General features: G+C 41.5%; 1 protein-coding gene across 2 annotated transcripts in view; it reads left to right on the forward strand.

Moving 5' to 3' along the window:
- The window catches only part of LOC117511786 (nucleolar protein 4-like), a 418,634-nt gene that overhangs the window by 254,847 nt on the left and 136,698 nt on the right, over positions 1-27,089 (forward strand). For both annotated transcript variants that reach the window (XM_034171682.1, XM_034171681.1), the window contains exon 5: positions 17,375-17,531. In XM_034171682.1, coding sequence (XP_034027573.1) covers positions 17,375-17,531 — 157 coding nt within the window. The remainder of the gene's footprint in view (positions 1-17,374; positions 17,532-27,089) is intronic.

Here is a 27,089-nt window from a genome sequence, read left to right on the forward strand (position 1 = left end):
ACAAAATGAGCCCAAGAACAGCGTTTAACAAGCGAAAGAACACAAATAAAATCCACTGAAAGCACAACTTAAGGCACCTTGACACTTTTGATCCCCGTACTGCTGCGCAATTCATCGTGCCAGTGCGTTCCACCTTGTCCCGCTTGACACCAGGCTTTGTCCCACTTCACACCATGGTATATAAATTAATTTTGTAGCTGGTGACACATTTGCTGTCAGAACCTGGCTGATGAAACCATTCTGTCATCGCTCCCAACGTCTCAGAATCTTGTCTCAAAGGTAATTATTTATGATATATAGCAGTGGGTTGGTAAAACAGGTGCATTTTCATTCCTTCTCGTGTTAGATAATGTATCTGTAAAGTTATGTTTGTTATAGATGTAACATACCTTCATGATCTAATTTCAGATTCAGATGCCCTGTGCACATTGACACAGTGTTTTGAATAGGTTGTACAATGTTCGTGACTAGTTCACGCAAGGGGTGCAAAATTAATGCGTGCCACAAATTTTGAACATTTGAACTTTCATTTTCTTGATGCACTGCCATGCACTCGCACACAGTTCATGCACAGTTTACAGTGAGTTTACTCATTGGCAGACAAGATTGCGTGCCAATGCGAGGCTCAAATTCATGCAAGTGTCAAGGTGCCTTAAGCCTCCTCATCACTTTAAATTTTGCTTTAAATTGTAAAGTCCTTCAGTATAATTGAGCAGCAGACTAGGTTGGTAGTCCTGTCAGCTTTTGTTGAGCCATGGAAACAGACAGGCTTTTTTGTACTTAAAATATCCATGAAATGAGGTCTCCCACTGACGGACAAATGACCTTGTAGAATCAAGCGGAAAAGGCTCCCCCCGCCAACCCCTCAGATGTGTGTAAAGCTGTAAATTTGTATGTCCTTTTTGTACCAAAACATGGACAATGATGCCATGTGTCATCTTGTATTTTTGCCAACAATTCCAAATGCACTGAGCTTCCATAACTAGTAGCGTAACAAATGTTAGTCCAAGGAGTTGGCTTTGTGTCTTCCTGAACACAAATATGTAACTTGTAATAAAATCCTCCATCGGTCTAAATTTATAATCATTGTTAAGGCCGATGATGCCTACACTTAATACAAAGTTATCTTCCTGGAATTTTGAAAGCTTTTGTCAGTTTGTACAAAATAAATGATTTTCATAAAGCGGCTAAAGCGAAATGTGCATGGTCACTGTTAACAAGTACAGTGATGGAACTGGACCTTTAGATTTGTTTGGGGGGGGGGGGGGATTTTGGGCTTACAGTGATGATTATGAAGTTATTTTTTAGGATCAGTCTAATATATAAAGCTGACCGTGTGTTCTCTATGCACAGCCACAGTAATTAAGCAATCTGAGCCAAACCTGGTGACTGGGGGCACCAAGAGGGAGATCACTGGGGTCCTTAGGTTGAAAGCGTACATGCCTGAACACACACACACACACACACACACACACACACACACACACACACACACACACACACACACACACAACTGGCCTTATATACAGTGGTATGCAAAAGTTTGGTCACACCTGATGATTTTCATGATTTTCTTTTATAAATCATTGGTTGTTTGGATCAGTAATTTCAGTTAAATATATCATATTTGGACACACTGATTTTTGAGAAGTGAAATGAAGTTTCTAGTATTTACAGAAAATGTGCAATAATTATTTAAACAAAATTAGGCAGGTGCATAAATTTGGGCCCCCACAGAAAAAATACATCAATATTTAGTAGATCCTCCTTTTGCAGAAATAACAGCCTCTAAACGCTTCCTATAGCTTCCAGTGAGAGTCTGGATTCTGGTTGAAGGTATTTTGGACCATTCTTCTTTACAAAACGCCTCAGGTTTGTTGGTTTCCGAGCATGGACAGCCCGCTTAAAACAGAGTTTTAATAATATTCAGGTCTGGGGACTGAGATGGCCATGACGTGACGCATCTACGGACAATTAATTCTGATGCTGTGATTTTTGCCATGTGCCATGTAGCCTCCTGCTACATGGGGCTAACCAGAGATTTCTTGAGTCTCATGAATGTCACAAATTGCTCTATGAAAATTAATGACAGCATACACACAATGCAATGCAACTTACTACACCTTAACTAAAGTGATATGAAATATACAATCACATGGCTAAAATTCTTCTCTATTACCTGTGCATAGAACGGGTAACTCAGCTAGTGTTTTATATTTTAATGGATATCTCTCCGATTCATATTGTGCTGTGTCCCCTCATTATCTTTTATTTGCTCATTCATTCGTTTTCTGCCACTTATACGGGTTGCGGTAGTAGTACACCAAGCACCTCATCCCACACTTCCCTATCCTGTCTCTATCTTTTATTGATTTTTTTTTGTCATTCTTGGGCTGTTGTTGAGACGGAGCACAATTTAGGGTGATGTGACTGCAGGTTTCAGCTGTGACTGTCCAGCCCTGGTCCCACCAAATAATGAAGAATGAATAATGAGCCACGTAGCATGTTTTTTTTTTTTTTTTTTGGTTTGAGTCCAGTTATTCAACAATCATGAGAGAATAGTGGCTCGTAGAGTCTCTTGGAGGCAGAATATTTGGCTAATGAGGCTCATCTCTGAGCGTGGCGCTAATTTCAAGAAGTTCAAAATTTGGCAACAACAGTGTGGGGCGGTTTGTGTACAAGTTACTACGAGGACAAACGAGGATGTTAGAGGGATGTTTGTGGTGAGGACGAGGCTGTTGGAAGCCCATTATCCAAGCGCCTGGCAGCTATGAGGACAGGACAGGCTATTTTGCCTCTGCCCTCTTGCGCACTTGATCGTGACAATCCCACCTGCTTTGTGCGCCGGACACTGTATATATAACATAATTATTTTGTAGTAGATTTAAATCCACTACAAAATACAAAATCATTTTCTGTCAGAGATTGGATGTTGAAAACACTTATCGCTTCAGGAATCACAGAAGGCCGTTACAATTGGACGCTTTTTTTTCCTCTTTCTCCTGCTCCATGAGTTGGAGAAGGTATTTAAAACAGCTTAAAAGGTAATTATTTTGAAAGTTTATATTGTAATAGCTTGGTAAAACAGTTGCATGTTCATTCCTTCTTTATGAGCAGCTGTAAAAGTATGTTCATGATAGATTTAACATCTTGTTATAATGGATCAGACAAGCTCCACGGTGTGCACACTGGTGCAGTGACTGGCACTCAAGAAGCGCATTTACGCAGAGAGAGTGTGCACAAAAGAGCGATTTAGCAGACAATAATGGACAAACACAAAGTTAAAAGTTGGATCACTGGTGAGCTGCGGAAGAAATAAAGCCAGTGAGAAGAAGTGCATGACTCTGGAACACAGGTGAACTACAGCCTGATGCACAGATGCACACACCAGCTGGACTGTGCAGGAGATGTTTTTTTGGACTGCATTTAAAAAATGTGACATCTTGAATGATGGCGCTTCATGGATCATATATGGATTGATGTGGATCATATGCAATGACACAAACCATTCGAGGCTGGATGGGGCTCAAATGACAGGCCGGTCGTTGCTCATTAGAGGCTGATACCTGGCACATGCGAGGTACATAGAGGCTTCTTCATAGCTGATATGTGATAGATTTATCCATGGCTCATTATTCAAACAATCACTGACAAATCCATACATGACTCATTATACTTGGCTTTATTATTTGGTGGGACCAAGGCTTCTTACACAGAAAAAGCAGCGTCAGGTATTGCACTAAATACATCCATTTCATGACAAATTTGAGAATTTCTGCCCCATGTGGTAAACATTTACTTAAAAATGGGGAATGTTATGCAGTTAGTTATATAGTTTAGTGTTCTAGGCTTTATGAGGAAAAGTAAAAGGCATAAAATCAACAGCTTGTACTGTGAGTGTCACGTTCATGCTTTCAGTGATATCTGTATGTATGACGCACTAAGCAGCAGCTGGCTTTGTTGTGTTTGATTTTCCTGCTTGTCACCTTTCTGTCTTGACTTTTCTGTCTTTTGATGTTTGGGCTAAAACAGCGGAGCAGCTGTTGGAGGTCGTCTCATAGAGTGACACTGACACAACGGCAAATAAAGAGATTAAACATGGCTTAAAATGAAGGGAAACGATGCATTCATGAGAATGTGGATAATCTGATTAAAGATGCATTTAAGACACTGAATGCACAGCAGGAAAATCTATTGACAGAATATATCTGGCTGTATAGATGATGCAGATTTTTGGTTTCTCGCTTTTGAGGATATCTTGATTGTGTGTCTTGTGCCCAGTTAAAGTTGGACATTGATAATAGTATTTGATGTGGATTGATCTAACACCCTATTACACATCAGAAATAAGCCTGAGAATATCAGCAGTTTTTAGCTTTCACATCAAAGTGCACAACAATTTCTTCCCACAAACTGTTGTGACATGCCCACCTCTTCCACAATTTCTCGGATAGTCACACAACTGAAAAGCCACCGAAAGCCGTCTGAATCTTCCGAATGGTGGAAGAGGTGGACATCATTTTTCGGAGTCCAGCATGTCCTGTGAGACTTCAACGCGGTGGCACTTTTGCTCCGTCAGCAGCTTTGCCTTGAAGCCATCGGCATGAATTTTGCTGCAACTCTTTTCATGGCCAAATCTTCTGTCACAGTGGAATGTGCTGATGTCCACCTTCCGCAATTTTTCGGATAGTCACACGACGGTCCCACATCACCACAGCGTTCACTTTGGAAATGATCCAGTCATTTCAGCATGTTGATGGCCGACCAGAGCGCGGCTCGCTCTCCACCATTGTGCGGTCGTCTTTAAACCGGTTGTACCGCTCCTTAATCTGTGTGATGCCCAGAGGATCATCACCGAAAGCCGTCTGAATAATCCGAATGGTTTCCACCTGGCTGTCACCCAGTTTCTGGCAAAATTTGATGGAGTCGCGCTGCTCCAGTCGTTGCGCCATTTTCCTTGGAATGAAAAAACGCCAAGCGCACGACACACACGTCACAGAAAGGCTGCTTACCAGGAAATGACGCAATCAACAGACGTAAAAAATTCACGCATGCGCATGAATGTTCAAGGTTGGCTCATGCAAGCATACGTGATTCAAATCCATCAGGTTTTTGAAAAAAAATAAAAAGGTCGGATACTTTTCTAACAGACCTCGTACATCCAGTTGTAGTGATGTTGCAGTGCTTCAGAGAATCCACAGTAGTAGTTTTGAAGAAATCCTTCAAAACCTATACGAGGTCTGTCCAAAAAGTATCGGACCTTTTTATTTTTTGCAAAAACATATGGATTTGAATCACATGTGATTGCATCAGCCAAGCTTGAACCTTCGTGCGCATGCGTGAGTTTTTCACGCCTGTCGGTTGCGTGATTCGCCTGTGAGCAGACTTTGTGTGAGCAGTGGTCCACCCCTCTCATCGGATTTTTATTGCGAATAAATGTCTAAACGATTTGGAGCTTTGCTGCATCAAATTTTTCCAGAAACTGTGAGACACCTCCAGCTGGACACCATTCGGAAAATTTAGATGGCTTTCAGCGACGATTTTATGGGGATTACACAGATTAAGGAGTGCTCCAGCCGGTTTAAAGACCACCCACAGCGTCTGAGAGCGCGGCGTGCTCCGAGCGCCGATGAACAGGCTCAAACCCCGCTCAAACAACCAGATCATTTCCAACGTGAAGGCTTTGTTGATCCGGGACGTCGTCTAATTTTCACAAAAAAGGCAGAAGGCGTGGACATCAGCACTTTTTCGGCACATTCTACTGTTACAGGAGTTTTTTTTCATGGAAGGAGAAGCGGAGGATTGCGCCACCAATGCCGCGGGACAAAACCACCTCCGTGTTGGTCTCACAGGACGGCTTTCAGGTGGCTTTCAGACAGCTTCCGGTTGCTTTTCAGTCAATCAATTTTATTTATATGGGATGTTCAAGACATTGATCAGAAGAACAGTGTAGTTTGGTTAAAAAGTTGATTGGAGAGGGGAATCAAATCAAATCAATTTTATTTATATAGTGCCAAATCACAACAAACAGTTGCCCCAAGGCGCTTTATATTGCAAGGCAAAAGCCATACAATAATTACAGAAAAACCCCAACGGTCAAAACGACCCCCTGTGAGCAAGCACTTGGTGACAGTGGGAAGGAAAAACTCCCTTTTAACAGGAAGAAACCTCCAGCAGAACCAGGCTCAGGGAGGGGCAGTCTTCTGCTGGGACTGGTTGGGGCTGAGGGGAGAGAGTCAGGAAAAAGACATGCTGTGGAAGAGAGCAGAGATCAATCACTAATGATTAAATGCAGAGTGGTGCATACAGAGCAAAAAGAGAAAGAAACAGTGCATCATGGGAACCCCCCAGCAGTCTAAGTCTATAGCAGCATAACTAAGGGATGGTTCAGGGTCACCTGATCCAGCCCTAACTATAAGCTTTAGCAAAAAGGAAAGTTTTAAGCCTAATCATAAAAGTAGAGAGGGTGTCTGTCTCCCTGATCTGAATTGGGATCTGGTGTCACAGGAGAGGAGCCTGAAAGCTGAAGGCTCTGCCTCCCATTCTACTCTTAAAAACCCTAGGAACTACAAGTAAGCCTGCAGTCTGAGAGCGAAGCGCTCTATTGGGGTGATATGGTACTATGAGGTCCCTAAGATAAGATGGGACCTGATTATTCAAAACCTTATAAGTAAGAAGAAGAATTTTAAATTCTGTTCTAGAATTAACAGGAAGCCAATGAAGAAAGGCCAATATGGGTAAGATATGCTCTCTCCTTCTAGTCCCCGTTAGTACTCTAGCTGCAGCATTTTGAATTAACTGAAGGCTTTTCAGGGAACTTTTAGGACAACCTGATAATAATGAATTACAATAGTCCAGCCTAGAGGAAATAAATGCATGAATTAGTTCTTCAGCATCACTCTGAGACAAGACCTTTCTAATTTTAGAGATATTGCGTAAATGCAAAAAAGCAGTCCTACATATTTGTTTAATATGCGCTTTGAATGACATATCCTGATCAAAAATGACTCCAAGATTTCTCACAGTATTACTAGAGGTCAGGGTAATGCCATCCAGAGTAAGGATCTGGTTAGACACCATGTTTCTAAGATTTGTGGGGCCAAGTACAATAACTTCAGTTTTATCTGAGTTTAAAAGCAGGAAATTAGAGGTCATCCATGTCCTTATGTCTGTAAGACAATCCTGCACTTTAGCTAATTGGTGTGTGTCCTCTGGCTTCATGGATAGATAAAGCTGGGTATCATCTGCGTAACAATGAAAATTTAAGCAATGCCGTCTAATAATACTGCCTAAGGGAACCATGTATAAAGTGAATAAAATTAGTCCTAGCACAGAACCTTGTGGAACTCCATAATTAACCTTAGTCTGTGAAGAAGATTCCCCATTTACATGAACAAATTGTAATCTATTAGATAATTATGATTCAAACCACCGCAGCGCAGTGCCTTTAATACCTTTGGCATGCTCTAATCTCTGTAATAAAATTTTATGGTCAACAGTATCAAAAGCAGCACTGAGGTCTAACAGAACAAGCACAGAGATGAGTCCACTGTCTGAGGCCATAAGAAGATCATTTGTAACCTTCACTAATGCTGTTTCTGTACTATGATGAATTCTAAAACCTGACTGAAACTCTTCAAATAGACCATTCCTCTGCAGATGATCAGTTAGCTGTTTTACAACTACCCTTTCAAGAATTTTTGAGAGAAAAGGAAGGTTGGAGATTGGCCTATAATTAGCTAAGATAGCTGGGTCAAGTGATGGCTTTTTAAGTAATGGTTTAATTACTGCCACCTTAAAAGCCTGTGGTACATAGCCAACTAATAAAGATAGATTGATCATATTTAAGATCGAAGCATTAAATAATGGTAGGGCTTCCTTGAGCAGCCTGGTAGGAATGGGGTCTGATAGACATGTTGATGGTTTGGATGAAGTAACTAATGAAAATAACTCAGAACAATCTGAGAGAAAGAGTCTAACCAAATACCGGCATCACTGAAAGCAGCCAAAGATAACGATACGTCTTTGGGATGGTTATGAGTAATTTTTTCTCTAATAGTTAAAATTTTATTAGCAAAGAAAGTCATGAAGTCATTACTAGTTAAAGTTAAAGGAATACTCGGCTCAATAGAGCTCTGACTCTTTGTGATATGATAGAATATGATAGAATTTATTTCAGCAACAACAGCCTGGCTACAGTGTTGAAAAGAAACCTGGGGTTGTTCTTATTTTCTTCAATTAGTGATGAGTAGTAAGATGTCCTAGCTTTACGGAGGGCTTTTTTATAGAGCAACAGACTCTTTTTCCAGGCTAAGTGAAGATCTTCTAAATTAGTGAGACGCCATTTCCTCTCCAACTTACGGGTTATCTGCTTTAATCTGCGAGTTTGTGAGTTATACCATGGAGTCAGGCACTTCTGATTTAAAGCTCTCTTTTTCAGAGGAGCTACAGCATCCAAAGTTGTCTTCAATGAGGATGTAAAACTATTGATGAGATACTCTATCTCACTTACAGAGTTTAGGTAGCTACTCTGCACTGTGTTGGTATATGGCATTAGAGAACATAAAGAAGGAATCATATCCTTAAACCTAGTTACAGCGCTTTCTGAAAGACTTCTAATGTAATGAAACTTATTCCACACTGCTGGGTAGTCCATCAGAGTAAATGTAAATGTTATTAAGAAATGATCAGACAGAAGGGAGTTTTCAGAGAATACTGTTAAGTCTTCTATTTCCATACCATAAGTCAGAACAAGATCTAAGATATGATTAAAGTGGTGGGTGGACTCATTTACATTTTGAGCAAAGCCAATTGAGTCTAATAATAGATTAAATGCAGTGTTGAGGCTGTCATTCTCAGCATCTGTGTGGATGTTAAAATCGCCCACTATAATTATCTTATCTGAGCTAAGCAAGTCAGAGAAAAGGTCTGAAAATTCACAGAGAAACTCACAGTAACGACCAGGTTGACGATAGATAATAACAAATAAAACTGTTTTTTGGGACTTCCAATTTGGATGGACAAGACTAAGAGTCAAGCTTTCAAATGAATTAAAGCTCTGTCTGGGTTTTTGATTAATTAATAAGCTGGAATGGAAGATTGCTGCTAATCCTCCGCCTCGGCCCGTGCTACGAGCATTCTGGCAGTTAGTGTGACTCGGGGGTGTTGACTCATTTAAACTAACATATTCATCCTGCTGTAACCAGGTTTCTGTAAGGCAGAATAAATCAATATGTTGATCAATTATTATATCATTTACTAACAGGGACTTAGAAGAGACAGACCTAATGTTTAATAGACCACATTTAACTGTTTTAGTCTGTGGTGCAGTTGAAGGTGCTATATTATTTTTTCTTTTTGAATTTTTATGCTTAAATAGATTTTTGCTGGTTATTGGTGATCTGGGAGCAGGCACCGTCTCTGCGGGGATGGGGTATTGGGGGGATGGCAGGGGGAGAGAAGCTGCAGAGAGGTGTGTAAGACTACAACTCTGCTTCCTGGTCCCAACCCTGGATAGTCACGGTTTGGAGGATTTAAGAAAATTGGCTAGATTTCTAGAAATGAGAGCTGCTCCATCCAAAGTGGGATGGATGCCGTCTCTCCTAACAAGACCAGGTTTTCCCCAGAAGCTTTGCCAATTATCTATGAAGCCCACCTCATTTTTTGGACACCACTCAGACAGACAGCAATTCAAGGAGAACATGCGGCTAAACATGTCACTCCCGGTCCGATTGGGGAGGGGCCCAGAGAAAACTACAGAGTCCGACATTGTTTTTGCAAAGTTACACACCGATTCAATGTTGATTTTAGTGACCTCCGATTGGCGTAACCGGGTGTCATTACTGCCGACGTGAATTACAATCTTACCAAATTTACGCTTAGCCTTAGCCAGCAGTTTCAAATTTCCTTCAATGTCGACAATTGACTATGGTTGCTGGTGTCGCTAACTTCACATTTCTCAAAACAGAGTCGCCAATAACCAGAGTTTGATCCTTGGCGGGTGTGTCGCCGAGTGGGGAAAAACCGTTAGAAATGTGAACGGGTTGGCGGTGTACACGGGGCTTCTGTTTAGAACTACGCTTCCTCCTCACAGTCACCCAGTCGGCCTGCTTTCCCGGCTGCTCGGGATCTGCCAGAGGGAAACTAACGGCGGCTAAGCTACCTTGGTCCGCACCGACTACAGGGGCCTGGCTAACTGTAGAATTTTCCACGGTGCGGAGCCGAGTCTCCAATTCGCCCAGCCTGGCCTCCAAAGCTACGAATAAGCTACACTTATTACAAGTACCATTACTGCTAAAGGAGGCCGAGGAATAACTAAACATTTCACACCCAGAGCAGAAAAGTGCGGGAGAGACAGGAGAAGCCGCCATGCTAAACCGGCTAAGAGCTAGTAGCTGCGCTAAGCTAGCGGATTCCTAAAGACACACAAAGTGAATAATGTGTAAATAATTTAGAGGTGATTCAGCAGAGGGAGTGCTTTAGTTAAGGCACGTGAAGATTACACTGTGAAACAAATCGTTATCTAGTTAACTAGCTCAATCTAACTGCGCAGATTAAACAGCTAACAGATACAGCAAAACACCACTGTGCTCCGGAACAGGAAGTGATACAATACCGCAGTGAGAGCCAACCACCAGTAGTGTGAGTATCCGAGAAATTGTGCATGAGCTGGACATGCATCATCACGGCGGTGCTTTGCGCCATGCAGCTCCGCCGCGACGCGCGAAGTTCCTAAAAAATAAAAAGGTACGATACTTTTTGGACAGACCTCGTATAAAGTGACATATTCATCCAGAATCTGGATCTGCAGCACCTCCAAAATTCAGTGGAGTCTTTCATGCCCTAATATCTATCTGTGGTGCAAATTTGGTGAGAATCTGTGAAATAGTTTTGACGTAATCCTTCAAAGCCTGTTGATCCAGAATCTGGATCTCGCCTCCAAAATTTCATGGGTTCTTCCATGGCCTAATATGGATCTGTGTTGAAAATTTTGTCAAAATCTGTGCAGTAGTTTTGAGGTAATCCTGCTAACAGACAGACAGACAAATAAACAAACGCTGATGATTTTATTACATCCTTGATGGATGTAATAAGGATGGCGGCTGCCATTAAACACCACAGAAGAAGATTCAAAGGATTCAAAAGAATTTTATTGTCATATGCACAAAAGAACATGTTCCCTGCACAATGAAATGTGTCTACTGCATTTAACCCATCCTAATTGCCAGTAGGAGCACAAGTCGCCATTAGGCGCCTGGGGACCAGCTCCAGATGTACATCCCTGCGTGGGTCAACAGCAGGGCTGAGCAAACCAAGACCGACCGATAACAAACGACACACAACACACATAGGCCGGCCCGGTACATAAACACATATTAAAAAAGCACACACGAGGGAAAAAGGAGAAAAAAAAACCCTCATAGCCGCTGTGGATGAGGGGTTAGTTTTGTTTTTCTCCACAGGGTCACGTTTTGAGAGGACTGTGTTTCGTGTCAAAATAAAGGCATAAAATGTTCTGGCTTCTGCCCTCAGTATTCAGTCACTGCCCTTTTTCATTTATTTATATAGCGCCAAATCACAAAAAGCTGCTTCAAGGTGCTTCATACAAGTAAGATCTAACCTTACCAACACCTGGAGCAAAAGTAGTAAGGAAGAACTCCCTCTGGTGATTTGAGGAACAAACCTCAAGCAGACCAGACCCTCTGCTTGGGCCATTTAACACAAGTTTTGCAAAGTTCAACAAAGCTGAAGAAACAGAAAATGAAAAACAAAACAAAACGTAATAGTATAAAGAAGATGAGAACATTTAGGACTGTTTCCGCCTGAAATGTTTAATCAGTTTTTAAACTGTACTTCATCCATATATATATGTGTGTGTGTGTGTATGTATGTGTATGTGTATATATATATATATATATATATCTGTATATATATATATATATATATATATATATAAAAGGTGCTCAAAGGTTTACATACAGTAGTGTTCAGAGTAATAGTAGTGCTATGTGACTAAAAAGATTAATCCAGGTTTTGAGTATATTTCTTATTGTTACATGGGAAACAAGGTACCAGTAGATTCAGTAGATTCTCACAAATCCAACAAGACCAAGCATTCATGATATGCACACTCTTAAGGCTATGAAATTGGGCTATTAGTAAAAAAAAAAGTAGAAAAGGGGGTGTTCACAATAATAGTAGTGTGGCATTCAGTCAGTGATTTCTTCAATTTTGTGGAACAAACAGGTGTGAATCAGGTGTCCCCTATTTAAGGATGAACCCAGCACCTGTTGAACATGCTTTTCTTTTTGAAAGCCTGAAGAAAATGGGATGTTCAAGACATTGATCAGAAGAACAATGTAGTTTGGTTAAAAAGTTGATTGGAGAGGGGAATCAAATCAATTTTATTTATATAGCGCCAAATCACAACAAACAGTTGCCCCAAGGCGCCTTATATTGCAAGGCAAAAGCCATACAATAATTACAGAAAAACCCCAACGGTCAAAACGAACCCCTGTGAGCAAGCACTTGGTGACAGTGGGAAGGAAAAACTCCCTTTTAACAGGAAGAAACCTCCAGCAGAACCAGGCTCAGGGAGGGGCAGTCTTCTGCTGGGACTGGTTGGGGCTGAGGGGAGAGAATCAGGAAAAAGACATGCTGTGGAAGAGAGCAGAGATCAATCACTAATGATTAAATGCAGAGTGGTGCATACAGAGCAAAAAGAGAAAGAAACACTCAGTGGGTGAAATATGCTCTCTCCTTCTAGTCCCCGTCAGTACTCTAGCTGCAGCATTTTGAATTAACTGAATGCTTTTCAGGGAACTTTTAGGACAACCTGATAATAATGAATTACAATAGTCCAGCCTAGAGGAAATAAATGCATGAATTAGTTTTTCAGCATCACTCTGAGCCAAGACCTTTCTAATTTTAGAGATATTGCGCAAATGCAAAAAAGCAGTCCTACATATTTGTTTAATATGCGCATTGAAGGACATATCCTGATCAAAAATGATTCCAAGATTTCTCACAGTATTACTAGAGGTTAGGGTAATGCCATCTAGAGTAAGGATCTGGTTACACCATGTTTCTAAGATGTGTGGGGCCAAGTACAATAACTTCAGTTTTATCTGAGTTTAAAAGCAGGAAATTGGAGGTCATCCATGTCTTTATGTCTGTAAGACATTCCTGCAGTTTAACTAATTGGTGTGTGTCCTCTGGCTTCATAGATAGATAAAGCTGGGTATCATCTGCGTAGCAATGAAAATTTAAGCAATGCTTTCTAATAATACTGCCTAAGGGAAGCATGTATAAAGTGAATAAAATTGGTCCTAGCACAGAACCTTGTGGAATTCCATAATCAACCTTAGTCTGTGAAGAAGACTCCCCATTTACATGAACAAATTGTAATCTATTAGATAAATATGATTCAAACCACCGCAGCACAGTGCCTTTAATACCTATGGCATGCTCTAATCTCTGTAATAAAATTTTATGGTCAACAGTATCAAAAGCAGCACTGAGGTCTAACAGGACAAGCATAGAGATGAGTCCACTGTCTGAGGCCATCCATCCATCCATCCATCCATTTACTTCCGCTTTATCCGGAGTCGGGTCGCGGGGGCAGCAGCTCAAGCAAAGCCGCCCAGACCTCCCGATCCACACACACCACCCCCAGCTCCTCCAGGGGAACCCCAAGGCGTTCCCAAGCCAGCCAAGAGATGTAATCCTTCCAGCGTGTCCTGGGTTTTCCCCGGGGCCTCCTCCCAGTGGGACGTGCCCCGGAACACCTCTCCAGCGAGGCATCCAGGGGGCATCCGGAAAAGATGCCCAAGCCACCTCAACTGACTCCTTTCGACATGGAGGAGCAGCGGCTCGACTCCGAGCTCCTCCCGAGTGACCGAGCTCCTCATCCTATCTTTAAGGGAGCGCCCAGCCACCCTGCGGAGGAAACTCATCTCGGCCACTTGTACCCACGATCTCGTTCTTTCGGTCATGAGCCAAATCTCATGACCATAGGTGAGGATTGGAACGTAGATCGATCGGTAAATCGAGAGCTTTGTCTGTCTGAGGCCATAAGAAGATAATTTGTAACCTTCATAAATGCTGTTTCTGTACTATGATGAATTCTAAAACCTGACTGAAACTCTTCAAACAGACCATTCCTCTGCAGATGATCAGATAGCTGTTTTACAACTACCCTTTCAAGAATTTTTGAGAGAAAAGGAAGGTTGGAAAACGTATACGCATGTGCAAAAAATTATAGGCTGTTCATCTACAGTGATCTCCAATGCTTTAAAATGGACAAAAAAAAACAGAGACGTGGAAGAAAACGGAAAACAGCCATCAAAATGGATAGAAGAATAACCAGAATGGCAAAGGCTCACCCACTGATCAGCTCCAGGATGATCAAAGACAGTCTGGAGTTACCTGTAAGCGCTGTGACAGTTAGAAGACGCCTATGTGAAGCTAATTTATTTTCAAGAATCCCCCGCAAAGTCCCTCTGTTAAATAAAAGACGTGCAGAAGAGGTTACAATTTGCCAAAGAACACATCAATTGGCCTCAAGAGAAATGGAGGAATATTTTGTGGACTGATGAGAGTAAAATTGTTCTTTTTGAGTCCAAGGGCCACCGACAGTTTGTGAGACGACCCCCAAACTCTGAAGCCACAGTTCACAGTGAAGACAGTGAAGCATGGTGGTACAAGCATCATGATATGGGCATGTTTCTCCTACTATGGTGTTGGGCCTATATATTGTATACCAGGTATCATGGATCAGTTTGGATATGTCAAAATACTTGAAGAGGTCATGTTGCCTTATGCTGAAGAGGACATGCCTTGAAATGGGTGTTTCAACAAGACAATGACCCAAGCACACTAGTAAATGAGCAAAATCTTGATTACAAACCAACAAAATTAATGCCTCGTAGATGTGAAGAAATCATGAAAAACTGTGGTTATACAACTAAATATTAGTTTAGTGATTCACAGGATTGCTAAAAAAGCAGTTTGAACATAACAGTTTTGAGTTTGTAGCGTCAACAGCAGATGCTACTATTATTGTGAACACCCCCTTTTCTACATTTTTTTTTTTTTTACTAAAAGCCCAATTTCATAGCCTTAAGAGTGTGCATATCATGAATGCTTGGTCTTGTTGGATTTGTGAGAATCTACTGAATCTACTGGTACCTTGTTTCCCATGTAACAATAAGAAATATACTCAAAACCTGGATTAATCTTGAGTCACATAGCACTACTATTATTCTGAACACTACTGTCCTCTTGCAGAATTTCTTGGGCCATTTTTCAGAGAATATGAATGATGACACATAAACTTGACAACATAAACTACCCAAATTACCCTGATCAAAAGTTTACGTAACCCTGTTCTTAATACCTGTCGTGACACATGAACCCATAGTACCCTCATAAAAATCCCAAGTTCCATAACACCTGCAGAAAAAAATCTCTGGAGCCGCCACTGGTTGACCTGCAGTTGAACTGCATTGGAGTTGCATTTGAATTCCTCGGACAGTATTCGTGTGGCACTTGGGAAAATATGCCAAATTCGCATGGCCACCAGGAATGCAGAGAGCAGGCACACTACTGTTGTGCTGCATTCGAGCTGGGGAATATTCGTGCGGCAGTATTGTACAGAATGATCTCTCTGCATCAATAAAGCAGTCAGATTCTTTGGAGACTTTCAAGTCTAGACACACTTCATTGCTCTTTTCTATGGCTAGCATGTTGTGTTACTGTGCATTTAATTTTTTTATTTTTTCTCTTTTATTGTGCTTTTTAATCTTTTAATTGTGCTGTTTTAATCCTTTAATTCATTTTGTCTTTTTTTTTTATTGTTTGTTTGAATTGGTGCTGTATAAAACGAATGTGCCGGGTTTGGTTGCTTTGCAGTGGTTAGTGGCGATGGTTGTAAAGTCATTTATTTATTTATTTTCCTTCAATCTGGCACATCTGTGTAGCTATAAATGACTGTTCTCTAGTCAGATATCTGCGCCAAATTTCACCAGCGGTTTTGCCAGCTCCACTTTCCTGTCAATGACGGACTTGTGGAGCGCCGTCTGTCCTTCTGGGCCGAATGAGTTGACACTGAATACGCAGTTTGTCATGTTCTGCAGCAAGAATACAGCTCCTTGGTGTTGCCTTTCTTCACCGCTTCTTGGAAAACCTTCTTGGGCGTGTAACATGTTGACACATCCACCTGGCTCATGATTGCAGCTCAGCTGGAAGGTGTTGGACAAAGTAATCCTGCCTGCAACCCTACAGCTGATAACAATCGTCTTCCTCTGTCAAGCGTCTCTGCTCAGTGCCACAGGTGGATTAAGAGCCATCTTTAATATCTTAAATATGATGCGAGTGCGATACCCAGCAGTGTGACACAGCAGGTCTTCAAAAGAGCGGCCCACAGTGCTCCCCCACCCCACCCGCTTGCTTTCCACCCAGACCTGGGGCGGCACATACGGCATTGGAGGGGCTTTCTGCATATTCCTGCTGCATTCTTTCAGCATTGTGGGTTTTCATACTGTGTTGTTGTTATTCTTTGTCCGTTTTATTTTATTCTGTTTTTATTTTGAAGGTTTTTGTCCGCACTCAACCTGCACTCTGGTTAGTCGACCTGCATTCAGGAGCTGCTGCACTCTGAATTGCACGAATCAGTCGATCTGTTGGGTATTGGTACGGCATTTGTACATGGCTGTACGAATGTCTGTTCTGTACGACTGCAACTCGAATTCTATTTGTTCTTGCAATACGTGTGAGTCGTACGGCATTCATACTCCAGTGCGACCTTAACATCAGTGACAGCTTGGAGTCTTTTGTGGTCGTTGTGGACGAGGCTCTCTGACGGTAAAGCTGCCGCTGAATATGTCTTGGACTTTATTTACTTCAGTTTTGAAGAAATACAAACAGTGTGGCACTCTATGGTTAATCTGTGTGGAGTAGCTGGTTCTCAAAAACTGAAGAGAAGAGTGAGGAAAGCCACCAAGACACCCAGACAACTCAGAAGAAGTTTTAGGCTTATGTGGCTTATTGGAGAAATTGTACACAGTGCAAGCTTTGCATTTAACAGCTCTGTGTATGGAAATGATTTAGAATTTAAAATTGTTTTTTGAATTGAAAGTCGTTCTGAATCGAGAATCTTTTTTATAAATTGAATGGTGATCACATGAATCGGAATGTTTTGTTTACCGCCATCGAACGTAGCATTCGTCTGTATGTTTATTTTGTGCTCAGCCTGGATGAACTGCAGAGTAATTGCCAGAAGAGCAGACAGCATAAAACACTGCTGGTGTTAGTCTGCAGGATTATTGTCCCTTGAAGGCCTTAATAATGATTAAAAATGTTCTCTTATGACCAGGATGACAGCTCACTGAGCAGCGAGGAGGAGGCAGAGATGAGCGAGCCCACATGGCTAACAGCTGATCTGGGAACAGTGTCGGACCTGAGCCCGTCGAGTCGAGGAGGAGACAGGATGCGCCACAGTCCTCAAAACTCTCACAACAAGGAGGATGACGGTAAGTACCGTGGCATTAAAATGTGGACACATTTTACACAGACATTTTGCTGGATACTTTATTTGCTGGACAGATGTGACAACGCTCACTCAGGTCTGCCATGTCAGTTGTCAGTGCTAACTTTAGATATATATAATATACATACAGTGAGGAAAATAAGTATTTGAACACCCTGCAGTTTTGCAAGTTCTCCCACTTAGAAATCATGGAGGGGTCTGAAATTTTCATCTTAGGTGCATGTACACTGTGAGAGACATAATCTAAAAAAAAAAAATCCGGAAATCACAATGTATGATTTTTTTATTTTTATTTTATTTGTATGTTACTGCTGCAAATAAGTATTTGAACATCTGTTAATATTTGGTACAGTAGCCTTTGTTTGCAATTAGAGGTCAAACGTTTCCTGTAGTTTTTCACCAGGTTTGCACACACTGCAGCGGGGATTTTGGTCCACTCCTCCATTGGGTATTGTATCACTTCCTGTTCCGGAGCACAGCGGTGTTTTTCTGTATCTGTTTAATCTGCGCAGTTAGATTGATCTAGTTATCTAGATTACGATTTGTTTCCCAGTGTAATCTTTACGTGCCTTAACTAAAGCACTTTTTCTGCTGAATCACCTCTAAATTATTTACACATTATTCACTTTGCGTGTTTTTAGGAATCCGCTAGCTTAGCGTAGCTACTAGCTCTTAGCCGATTTAGCATGGCGGCTTCTCCTGTCTCTCCCGCACTTTTCTGCTCTGGGTGTGAAATGTTTAGTTATTCCTCGGCCTCCTTTAGCAGTAACGGTACTTGTAATAAGTGTAGCTTATTCGTAGCTTTGGAGGCCAGGCTGGGCGAATTGGAGACTCGGCTCCGCACCGTGGAAAATTCTACAGCTAGCCAGGCCCCTGTAGTCGGTGCGGACCAAGGTAGCTTAGCCGCCGTTAGTTACCCCCTGGCAGATCCCGAGCAGCCGGGAAAGCAGGCTGACTGGGTGACTGTGAGGAGGAAGCGTAGCCCTAAACAGAAGCCCCGTGTACACCGCCAACCCGTTCACATCTCTAACCGTTTTTCCCCACTCGACGACACACCCGCCGAGGATCAAACTCTGGTTATTGGCGACTCTGTTTTGCGAAATGTGAAGTTAGCGACACCAGCAACCATAGTCAGTTGTCTTCCGGGGGCCAGAGCAGGCGACATTGAAGGAAATTTGAAACTGCTGGCTAAGGCTAAGCGTAAATTTGGTAAGATTGTAGCTCACGTCGGCAGTAATGACACCCGGTTACGCCAATCGGAGGTCACTAAAATTAACATTGAATCGGTGTGTAACTTTGCAAAAACAATGTCGGACTCTGTAGTTTTCTCTGGGCCCCTCCCCAATCAGACCGGGAGTGACATGTTTAGCCGCATGTTCTCCTTGAATTGCTGGCTGTCTGAGTGGTGTCCAAAAAATGAGGTGGGCTTCATAGATAATTGGCAAAGCTTCTGGGGAAAACCTGGTCTTGTTAGGAGAGACGGCATCCATCCCACTTTGGATGGAGCAGCTCTCATTTCTAGAAATCTGGCCAGTTTTCTTAAATCCTCCAAACCGTGACTATCCAGGGTTGGGACCAGGAAGCAGAGTTGTAGTCTTACACACCTCTCTGCAGCTTCTCTCCCCCTGCCATCCCCTCATTACCCCATCCCCGTAGAGACGGTGCCTGCTCCCAGACTACCAATAACCAGCAAAAATCTATTTAAGCATAAAAATTCAAAAAGAAAAAATAATATAGCACCTTCAACTGCACCACAGACTAAAACAGTTAAATGTGGTCTATTAAACATTAGGTCTCTCTCTTCTAAGTCCCTGTTGGTAAATGATATAATAATTGATCAACATATTGATTTATTCTGCCTTACAGAAACCTGGTTACAGCAGGATGAATATGTTAGTTTAAACGAGTCAACACCCCCGAGTCACACTAACTGTCAGAATGTTCGTAGCACGGGCCGGGGCGGAGGATTAGCAGCAATCTTCCATTCCATCTTATTAATTAATCAAAAACCCAGACAGAGCTTTAATTCATTTGAAAGCTTGACTCTTAGTCTTGTCCATCCAAATTGGAAGTCCCCAAAACCAGTTTTATTTGTTATTATCTATCGTCCACCTGGTCGTTACTGTGAGTTTCTCTGTGAATTTTCAGACCTTTTGTCTGACTTAGTGCTTAGCTCAGATAAGATAATTATGATGGGCGATTTTAACATCCACACAGACACAGATGCTGAGAATGACAGCCTCAACACTGCATTTAATCTATTATTAGACTCTATTGGCTTTGCTCAAAATGTAAATGAGTCCACCCACCACTTTAATCATATCTTAGATCTTGTTCTGACTTATGGTATGGAAATAGAAGACTTAACAGTATTCCCTGAAAACTCCCTTCTGTCTGATCATTTCTTAATAACATTTACATTTACTCTGATGGACTACCCAGCAGTGGGGAATAAGTTTCATTACACTAGAAGTCTTTCAGAAAGCGCTGTAACTAGGTTTAAGGATATGATTCCTTCTTTATGTTCTCTAATGCCATATACCAACACAGTGCAGAGTAGCTACCTAAACTCTGTAAGTGAGATAGAGTATCTCGTCAATAGTTTTACATCCTCATTGAAGACAACTTTGGATGCTGTAGCTCCTCTAAAAAAGAGAGCTTTAAATCAGAAGTGCCTGACTCCGTGGTATAACTCACAAACTCGTAGCTTAAAGCAGATAACCCGTAAGTTAGAGAGGAAATGGCGTCTCACTAATTTAGAAGATCTTCACTTAGCCTGGAAAAAGAGTCTGTTGCTCTATAAAAAAGCCCTCCGTAAAGCTAGGACATCTTTCTACTCATCACTAATTGAAGAAAATAAGAACAACCCCAGGTTTCTTTTCAGCACTGTAGCCAGGCTGACAAAGAGTCAGAGCTCTATTGAGCTGAGTATTCCATTAACTTTAACTAGTAATGACTTCATGACTTTCTTTGCTAACAAAATTTTAACTATTAGAGAAACAATTACTCATAACCATCCCAAAGACGTATCGTTATCTTTGGCTGCTTTCAGTGATGCCGGTATTTGGTTAGACTCTTTCTCTCCGATTGTTCTGTCTGAGTTATTTTCATTAGTTACTTCATCCAAACCATCAACATGTTTATTAGACCCCATTCCTACCAGGCTGCTCAAGGAAGCCCTACCATTATTTAATGCTTCGATCTTAAATATGATCAATCTATCTTTGTTAGTTGGCTATGTACCACAGGCTTTTAAGGTGGCAGTAATTAAACCATTACTTAAAAAGCCATCACTTGACCCAGCTATCTTAGCTAATTATAGGCCAATCTCCAACCTTCCTTTTCTCTCAAAAATTCTTGAAAGGGTAGTTGTAAAACAGCTAACTGATCATCTGCAGAGGAATGGTCTATTTGAAGAGTTTCAGTCAGGTTTTAGAATTCATCATAGTACAGAAACAGCATTAGTGAAGGTTACAAATGATCTTCTTATGGCCTCGGACAGTGGACTCATCTCTGTGCTTGTTCTGTTAGACCTCAGTGCTGCTTTTGATACTGTTGACCATAAAATTTTATTACAGAGATTAGAGCATGCCATAGGTATTAAAGGCACTGCGCTGCGGTGGTTTGAATCATATTTGTCTAATAGATTACAATTTGTTCATGTAAATGGGGAATCTTCTTCACAGACTAAAGTTAATTATGGAGTTCCACAAGGTTCTGTGCTAGGACCAATTTTATTCACTTTATACATGCTTCCCTTAGGCAGTATTATTAGACGGTATTGCTTAAATTTTCATTGTTACGCAGATGATACCCAGCTTTATCTATCCATGAAGCCAGAGGACACACACCAATTAGCTAAACTGCAGGATTGTCTTACAGACATAAAGACATGGATGACCTCTAATTTCCTGCTTTTAAACTCAGATAAAACTGAAGTTATTGTACTTGGCCCCACAAATCTTAGAAACATGGTGTCTAACCAGATCCTTACTCTGGATGGCATTACCCTGACCTCTAGTAATACTGTGAGAAATCTTGGAGTCATTTTTGATCAGGATATGTCATTCAAAGCGCATATTAAACAAATATGTAGGACTGCTTTTCTGCATTTACGCAATATCTCTAAAATCAGAAAGGTCTTGTCTCAGAGTGATGCTGAAAAACTAATTCATGCATTTATTTCCTCTAGGCTGGACTATTGTAATTCATTATTATCAGGTTGTCCTAAAAGTTCCCTAAAAAGCCTTCAGTTAATTAAAAATGCTGCAGCTAGAGTACTGACGGGGACTAGAAGGAGAGAGCATATCTCACCCATATTGGCCTCTCTTCATTGGCTTCCTGTTAATTCTAGAATAGAATTTAAAATTCTTCTTCTTACTTATAAGGTTTTGAATAATCAGGTCCCATCTTATCTTAGGGATCTCGTAGTACCATATCACCCCAATAGAGCGCTTCCCTCTCAGACTGCAGGCTTACTTGTAGTTCCTAGGGTTTGTAAGAGTAGAATGGGAGGCAGAGCCTTCAGCTTTCAGGCTCCTCTCCTGTGGAACCAGCTCCCAATTCAGATCAGGGAGACAGACACCCTCTCTACTTTTAAGATTAGGCTTAAAACTTTCCTTTTTGCTAAAGCTTATAGTTAGGGCTGGATCAGGTGACCCTGAACCATCCCTTAGTTATGCTGCTATAGACGTAGACTGCTGGGGGGTTCCCATGATGCACTGTTTCTTTCTCTTTTTGCTCTGTATGCACCACTCTGCATTTAATCATTAGTGATCGATCTCTGCTCCCCTCCACAGAATGTCTTTTTCCTGGTTCTCTCCCTCAGCCCCAACCAGTCCCAGCAGAAGACTGCCCCTCCCTGAGCCTGGTTCTGCTGGAGGTTTCTTCCTGTTAAAAGGGAGTTTTTCCTTCCCACTGTAGCCAAGTGCTTGCTCACAGGGGGTCGTTTTGACCGTTGGGGTTTTACATAATTATTGTATGGCCTTGCCTTACAATATAAAGCACCTTGGGGCAACTGTTTGTTGTGATTTGGCGCTATATAAAAAAATTGATTGATTGATTGATTGATACAGATCTTCTCTAGATTTTTCAGGATTGGAGTTTCAGCTCCCCCCAAAGATTTTCTATGGAGTTCAGGTCTGGAGACTGGCCAGGCCACTCCAGGACCTTGAAATGCTTCTTACGGAGCCCCTCCTTAGTTGCCCTGGCTGTGTGTTTGGGGTCATTGTCATGCTGAAGACCCAGCCATGACCCATCTTCAATGCTCTTACTGAGGTAAGGAGGTTGTTTGCCAAAATCTCACAATACATGACCCCATCCATCCTCCCTTCAATACGGTGCAGTCGTCCTGTCCCCTTTGCAGAAGAGCACCCCCAGAGTATGATGTTTCCACCCCCATGCTTCACGGTTGGGATGGTTTTCTTGGGGTTGTTCTCATCCTCTAACCATGGTAAGTGGAGTTGATTCCAAAAAGATTTATTTTGGTCTCATCTGACCACATGACCTTCTCCCATGCCTCCTCTGGATTGTGATTTCCAGATTTTTTTTTTTTTAGATTATGTCTCTCACAGTGGACATGCACCTAAGATGAAAATTTCAGACTTCTCCATGATTTCTAAGTGGGAGAACATGCAAAATCACACGGTGTTCAAATACTTATTTTCCTCTGTGTGTGTGTGTGTGTGTATATGTATGTACATGTGTATATGTATGTACATAAGTATTCACAGCCTTTGCCATTGAGCTCAGGTGCATCCTGTTTCCACTGATCATCCTTGATGTTTCTACAGCTTAATTGGAGTCCACCTGGGGTAAATTTAGTTGATTAGACATGATTTGGAAAGAAACACACCTGACTACATATTAGGTCCCACAGTTGACGGTGCATGTCAGAGCACAAACCAAGTATGAAGTCAAAGGAATTGTCTGTAGACCTCAGAGACAGGATTTTCTCAAGGCATCAAACTAGGGAAGGAAACAGAAACATTTTTGCTGCTTTGAAGGTCCCAATGAACACAGTGGCCTCTATTATCTGTAAATGAAAGTCGTTTGGATCCACCAGGACTCTTCCTAGAGCTGGCCGCCTGTCTAAACTGTGCGATCGTGGGAGAAGGGCCTTACTCAGGGAGGTGATCAAGAACCCGATTGTCACACTTTAGCATTCCTCTGTAGAAAGAGGAGAACCTTTGAGAAGGACAACCATCTCTGCAGCAATTCAGCAATCAGGCCTATATGGTAGAGTGGCCAGATGGAAGCCACTCCTTAGTAAAAGGCACATGGCAGCCTGTGTGGAGTTTGCCAAAAGGCATCTGAAGGACTCTGATCATGAGAAACAAAATTCTCTGGTCTGATGAGACAAAGACTGAACTCTTTGGTGTGAATGCCAGGCGTCATGTTTGGAGGAAACCAGGCACCATCCCTACAGTGAAGCATGATGGTGGCAGCATCATGCTGTGGTAAGAACTGGGAGACTAGTCAGAATTGAGGGAAAGATGATTGCAGCAATGTACAGAGACATCCTGGATGAAAACCTGCTCCAGAGCTCACTTGACCTCTGACTGGGGTGACGGTTCATCTTTCAGCAGGACCATAACCCTAAACACACAGCCAAGATATCAAAGGAGTGTCTTCAGGTCAACTCTGTGAATGTCCTTGAGTGGCCCAGCCAGAGCCCAGACCTGAATCCCATTGAACATCTCTGGAGAGATCTGAAAATGTCTGCACACCAACATTCTGCATCCAACCTGATGGAGCTTGAGAGGTGCTGCAAAGAGGAATGAACAAAACTGCCCAACGATAGGTGAAGCAAGCTTGTGTCATCATATTCAAAAAGACTTGAGGCTGTAATTGTTGCCAAAAGTGCATCAACAAAGTATTGAGCAAAGGGTGTGAATACTTGTGTGCATGTGATTTCTTAGTTTTTGTTTGTTTGTTTGTTTGTTTTTTAAATTGAGTGAAAATTTGAAGTAAAAACTGAATTTGCTCCATTTTAGAATAAGGCTGTAACATAAAATGTGGAAGGGTGAAGTACTGTGAGTACTTTCTGGATGCATTGTATTTCCCCCTTCTCTTTCTCTCTTACTCCTTCTTTTCCCTCCTCACACCTGTCTTGATTTTGTTTTTGTGTCACTGTTCTTGCTGCCTGCTGCTCTTGTTCTCTCTGTCCACCCTGAAATGCTTCTCACCAGCGCTCACTTTGACAGCTGAATTGTTTGAGATGTATGTGCTCTCTGAGATGTATGTAAATTTTGTCCAAAACTGTTATTTGCTTCAATCACTGTTTGCTTTTATTTCTGTGACACTTTTTTTTTTTTGGCTGCGTGCGTGTGTTTTGCTTTCTACTAATAACTGTGCAGTTGTTCCTGGGAATTGATTGCGTGTTTACTCACGTGTTGGAACTGATTTGCCGTGAAAAGGCTGGCTGCCCTTGAATACAATCAGTTACTTTTTTGGGGTGAAATTACGAAGCTGTGATATTTGCTGACTTTTGTTTTTAATAATGTAAGGTGGAAATATGTTGGCATGTTGTTCAGTTGGTATAATTTGTTGGTCTGCTTTGCATGTTACGCTGGTTTTCTGCAGGTGAACTCTGGTTTTCACTTTTCTTTGTGATGGTGCATCTCGTCCTGTTCTTGCTGCTGCATCATGCTGCCAGCAATGCTTTTTTGTAGTTAGCAGAGGGTTGTGGTTTTTCAGAGCAGCTGACTTTGCTCCTCTTCATGTGCCATTTGGCCTCCATTCCGGGTGCTCTGCTCCTTCCATTCTCTGAATAGTCCAGTAGTTAAGGGATAGAATCGTGCACTTTTTTACAAAAGCGCCAAACTTTGTCCAGGGACTCTTTAGGTTATATTAAGTCATGTCAAAGCAGGAGACGTTTGATTTTAGCCCTGTATCCTGCTTTTTTTAAAAGGGTGTTTGCATGGTTATAATACAGTGTATATTTTGCTATTCATATGACAATACGATCATATGGTTATTATGTAGGGGGCCAGTGATCAAGCTTGGACATTGTTAAGCTGTAGAGAATGGCTCCTGCAACTAGTGCAAAGCTATGCTGAGCTTATGTGATCATGTATCGTCCGTCGTGCGGCGTCATACGTCGTCGTACATCCTTATACATTAGCAGGGTGGTATGTTTCAAAATGGAAAGAGGTACAGGACTCATTTCAGGCCTGTAGGGATCTTTAACAGGCCTCTACCTCTGAGACATAAAATTAGGTCACTGTGATCTTCCTAGCATGAAAGCTGTAGAGAGTAGTTCATTAAAAATATTCATGAAACATTTGTGCATATCTAGGAAGTTTGCCAACCAGGTATTTACAATGTTTTCAGTTAAAAAATATGGTGATAATCGTCTTAATACCAATAGCATAAAATAATGACGACAACAACAACGGTTATGGCCATAAAAACAAAATTGATTTCTTGTAATTAATAAAAAAGCATTTATTTCCGTTCAAACACTGTTATTTTAGAGTGTAAATATGTTAGCGTGCATGAGTAGCATCTTTCCTTTGCCCTATGCTCGCAAACAGCTATATTGCATAGGTATATTGATATTCACAATGAGTTAGAGAATATTTAGTCACTTTCCCTAGATTAACCTTTTCTAAGAGTGTAAGCACACTGAAGTACATTCGAAGCATCCCTACTTAACCTTAATACATTTTTCATAACCTTCAAGTTTATATTATGAACTTAAAAAGACATTTGGATAAGAGTTTGTCATGAATTATATGCTGTAGAAGGCTGAAAATGGTTATGCTCTTAAACCCAAGTTTTTAGAGTGTAGACATTTATGGATTCAATGTCTCCCGATCTTATATACTTCAGGACACTATAAAGTACCTCTGATAAAGTTTTGGCGCTTTTGTATAAAAGTGCATGATTCTCCTAAAATTTGTCCCTTAGCCGCCGGACTAGAATCTGTAGCCTTTCAATCGCTGTTCTGATTTCAAACTGCTGTTGCATGGCTGCTGTCTTGCACTGGTTACTCATATTTGCAGCAGAGGATGAAAGATCAGTTTGGTTAAAAGCTTTGTGTTGCAAAGATGGAGTAATTGTGTCTCCCTGCTCTATGGGTCCTGCTCCCATGTAGATATGAGGGACTCATTCTAAGCTTGTGAAAACACATTGATTCATTGTCACATGTAATTTATACACTAATGAACAGATGGTTATGAATGTTGTATTTCGTTTTTGTTCATAAACACCCCTAAATACTACACTTTGTTGCTCTTAGCCTTATGTATCATCACGTGCCTTGTGGTCTCAGAATGCAGAGCGACTTTGTGTACCCAGTATTATGAAGACCTCAGAAGATTGCAGATTATTTGCATATCATGCTCCTTTTCTTTGTGGATCTCTTATGCAGGCCACGTCCACAGAATCCTTTAAGGCTCACCTTTAAAATGTATTATTTGCCGCTTAAAATAATTCTTTTTTCCCCCGTTTTATTTTGCAGTGTATATTGGTATTCATTACTTTTGTATTTGTCAGTTTTTATACTCTCACAAATATTTAATGGTTGTTTTCGTGT

This window comes from Thalassophryne amazonica, chromosome 6, assembly GCF_902500255.1.
Source record: "Thalassophryne amazonica chromosome 6, fThaAma1.1, whole genome shotgun sequence".
Classification (NCBI taxonomy): Eukaryota; Metazoa; Chordata; class Actinopteri; order Batrachoidiformes; family Batrachoididae; genus Thalassophryne; species Thalassophryne amazonica.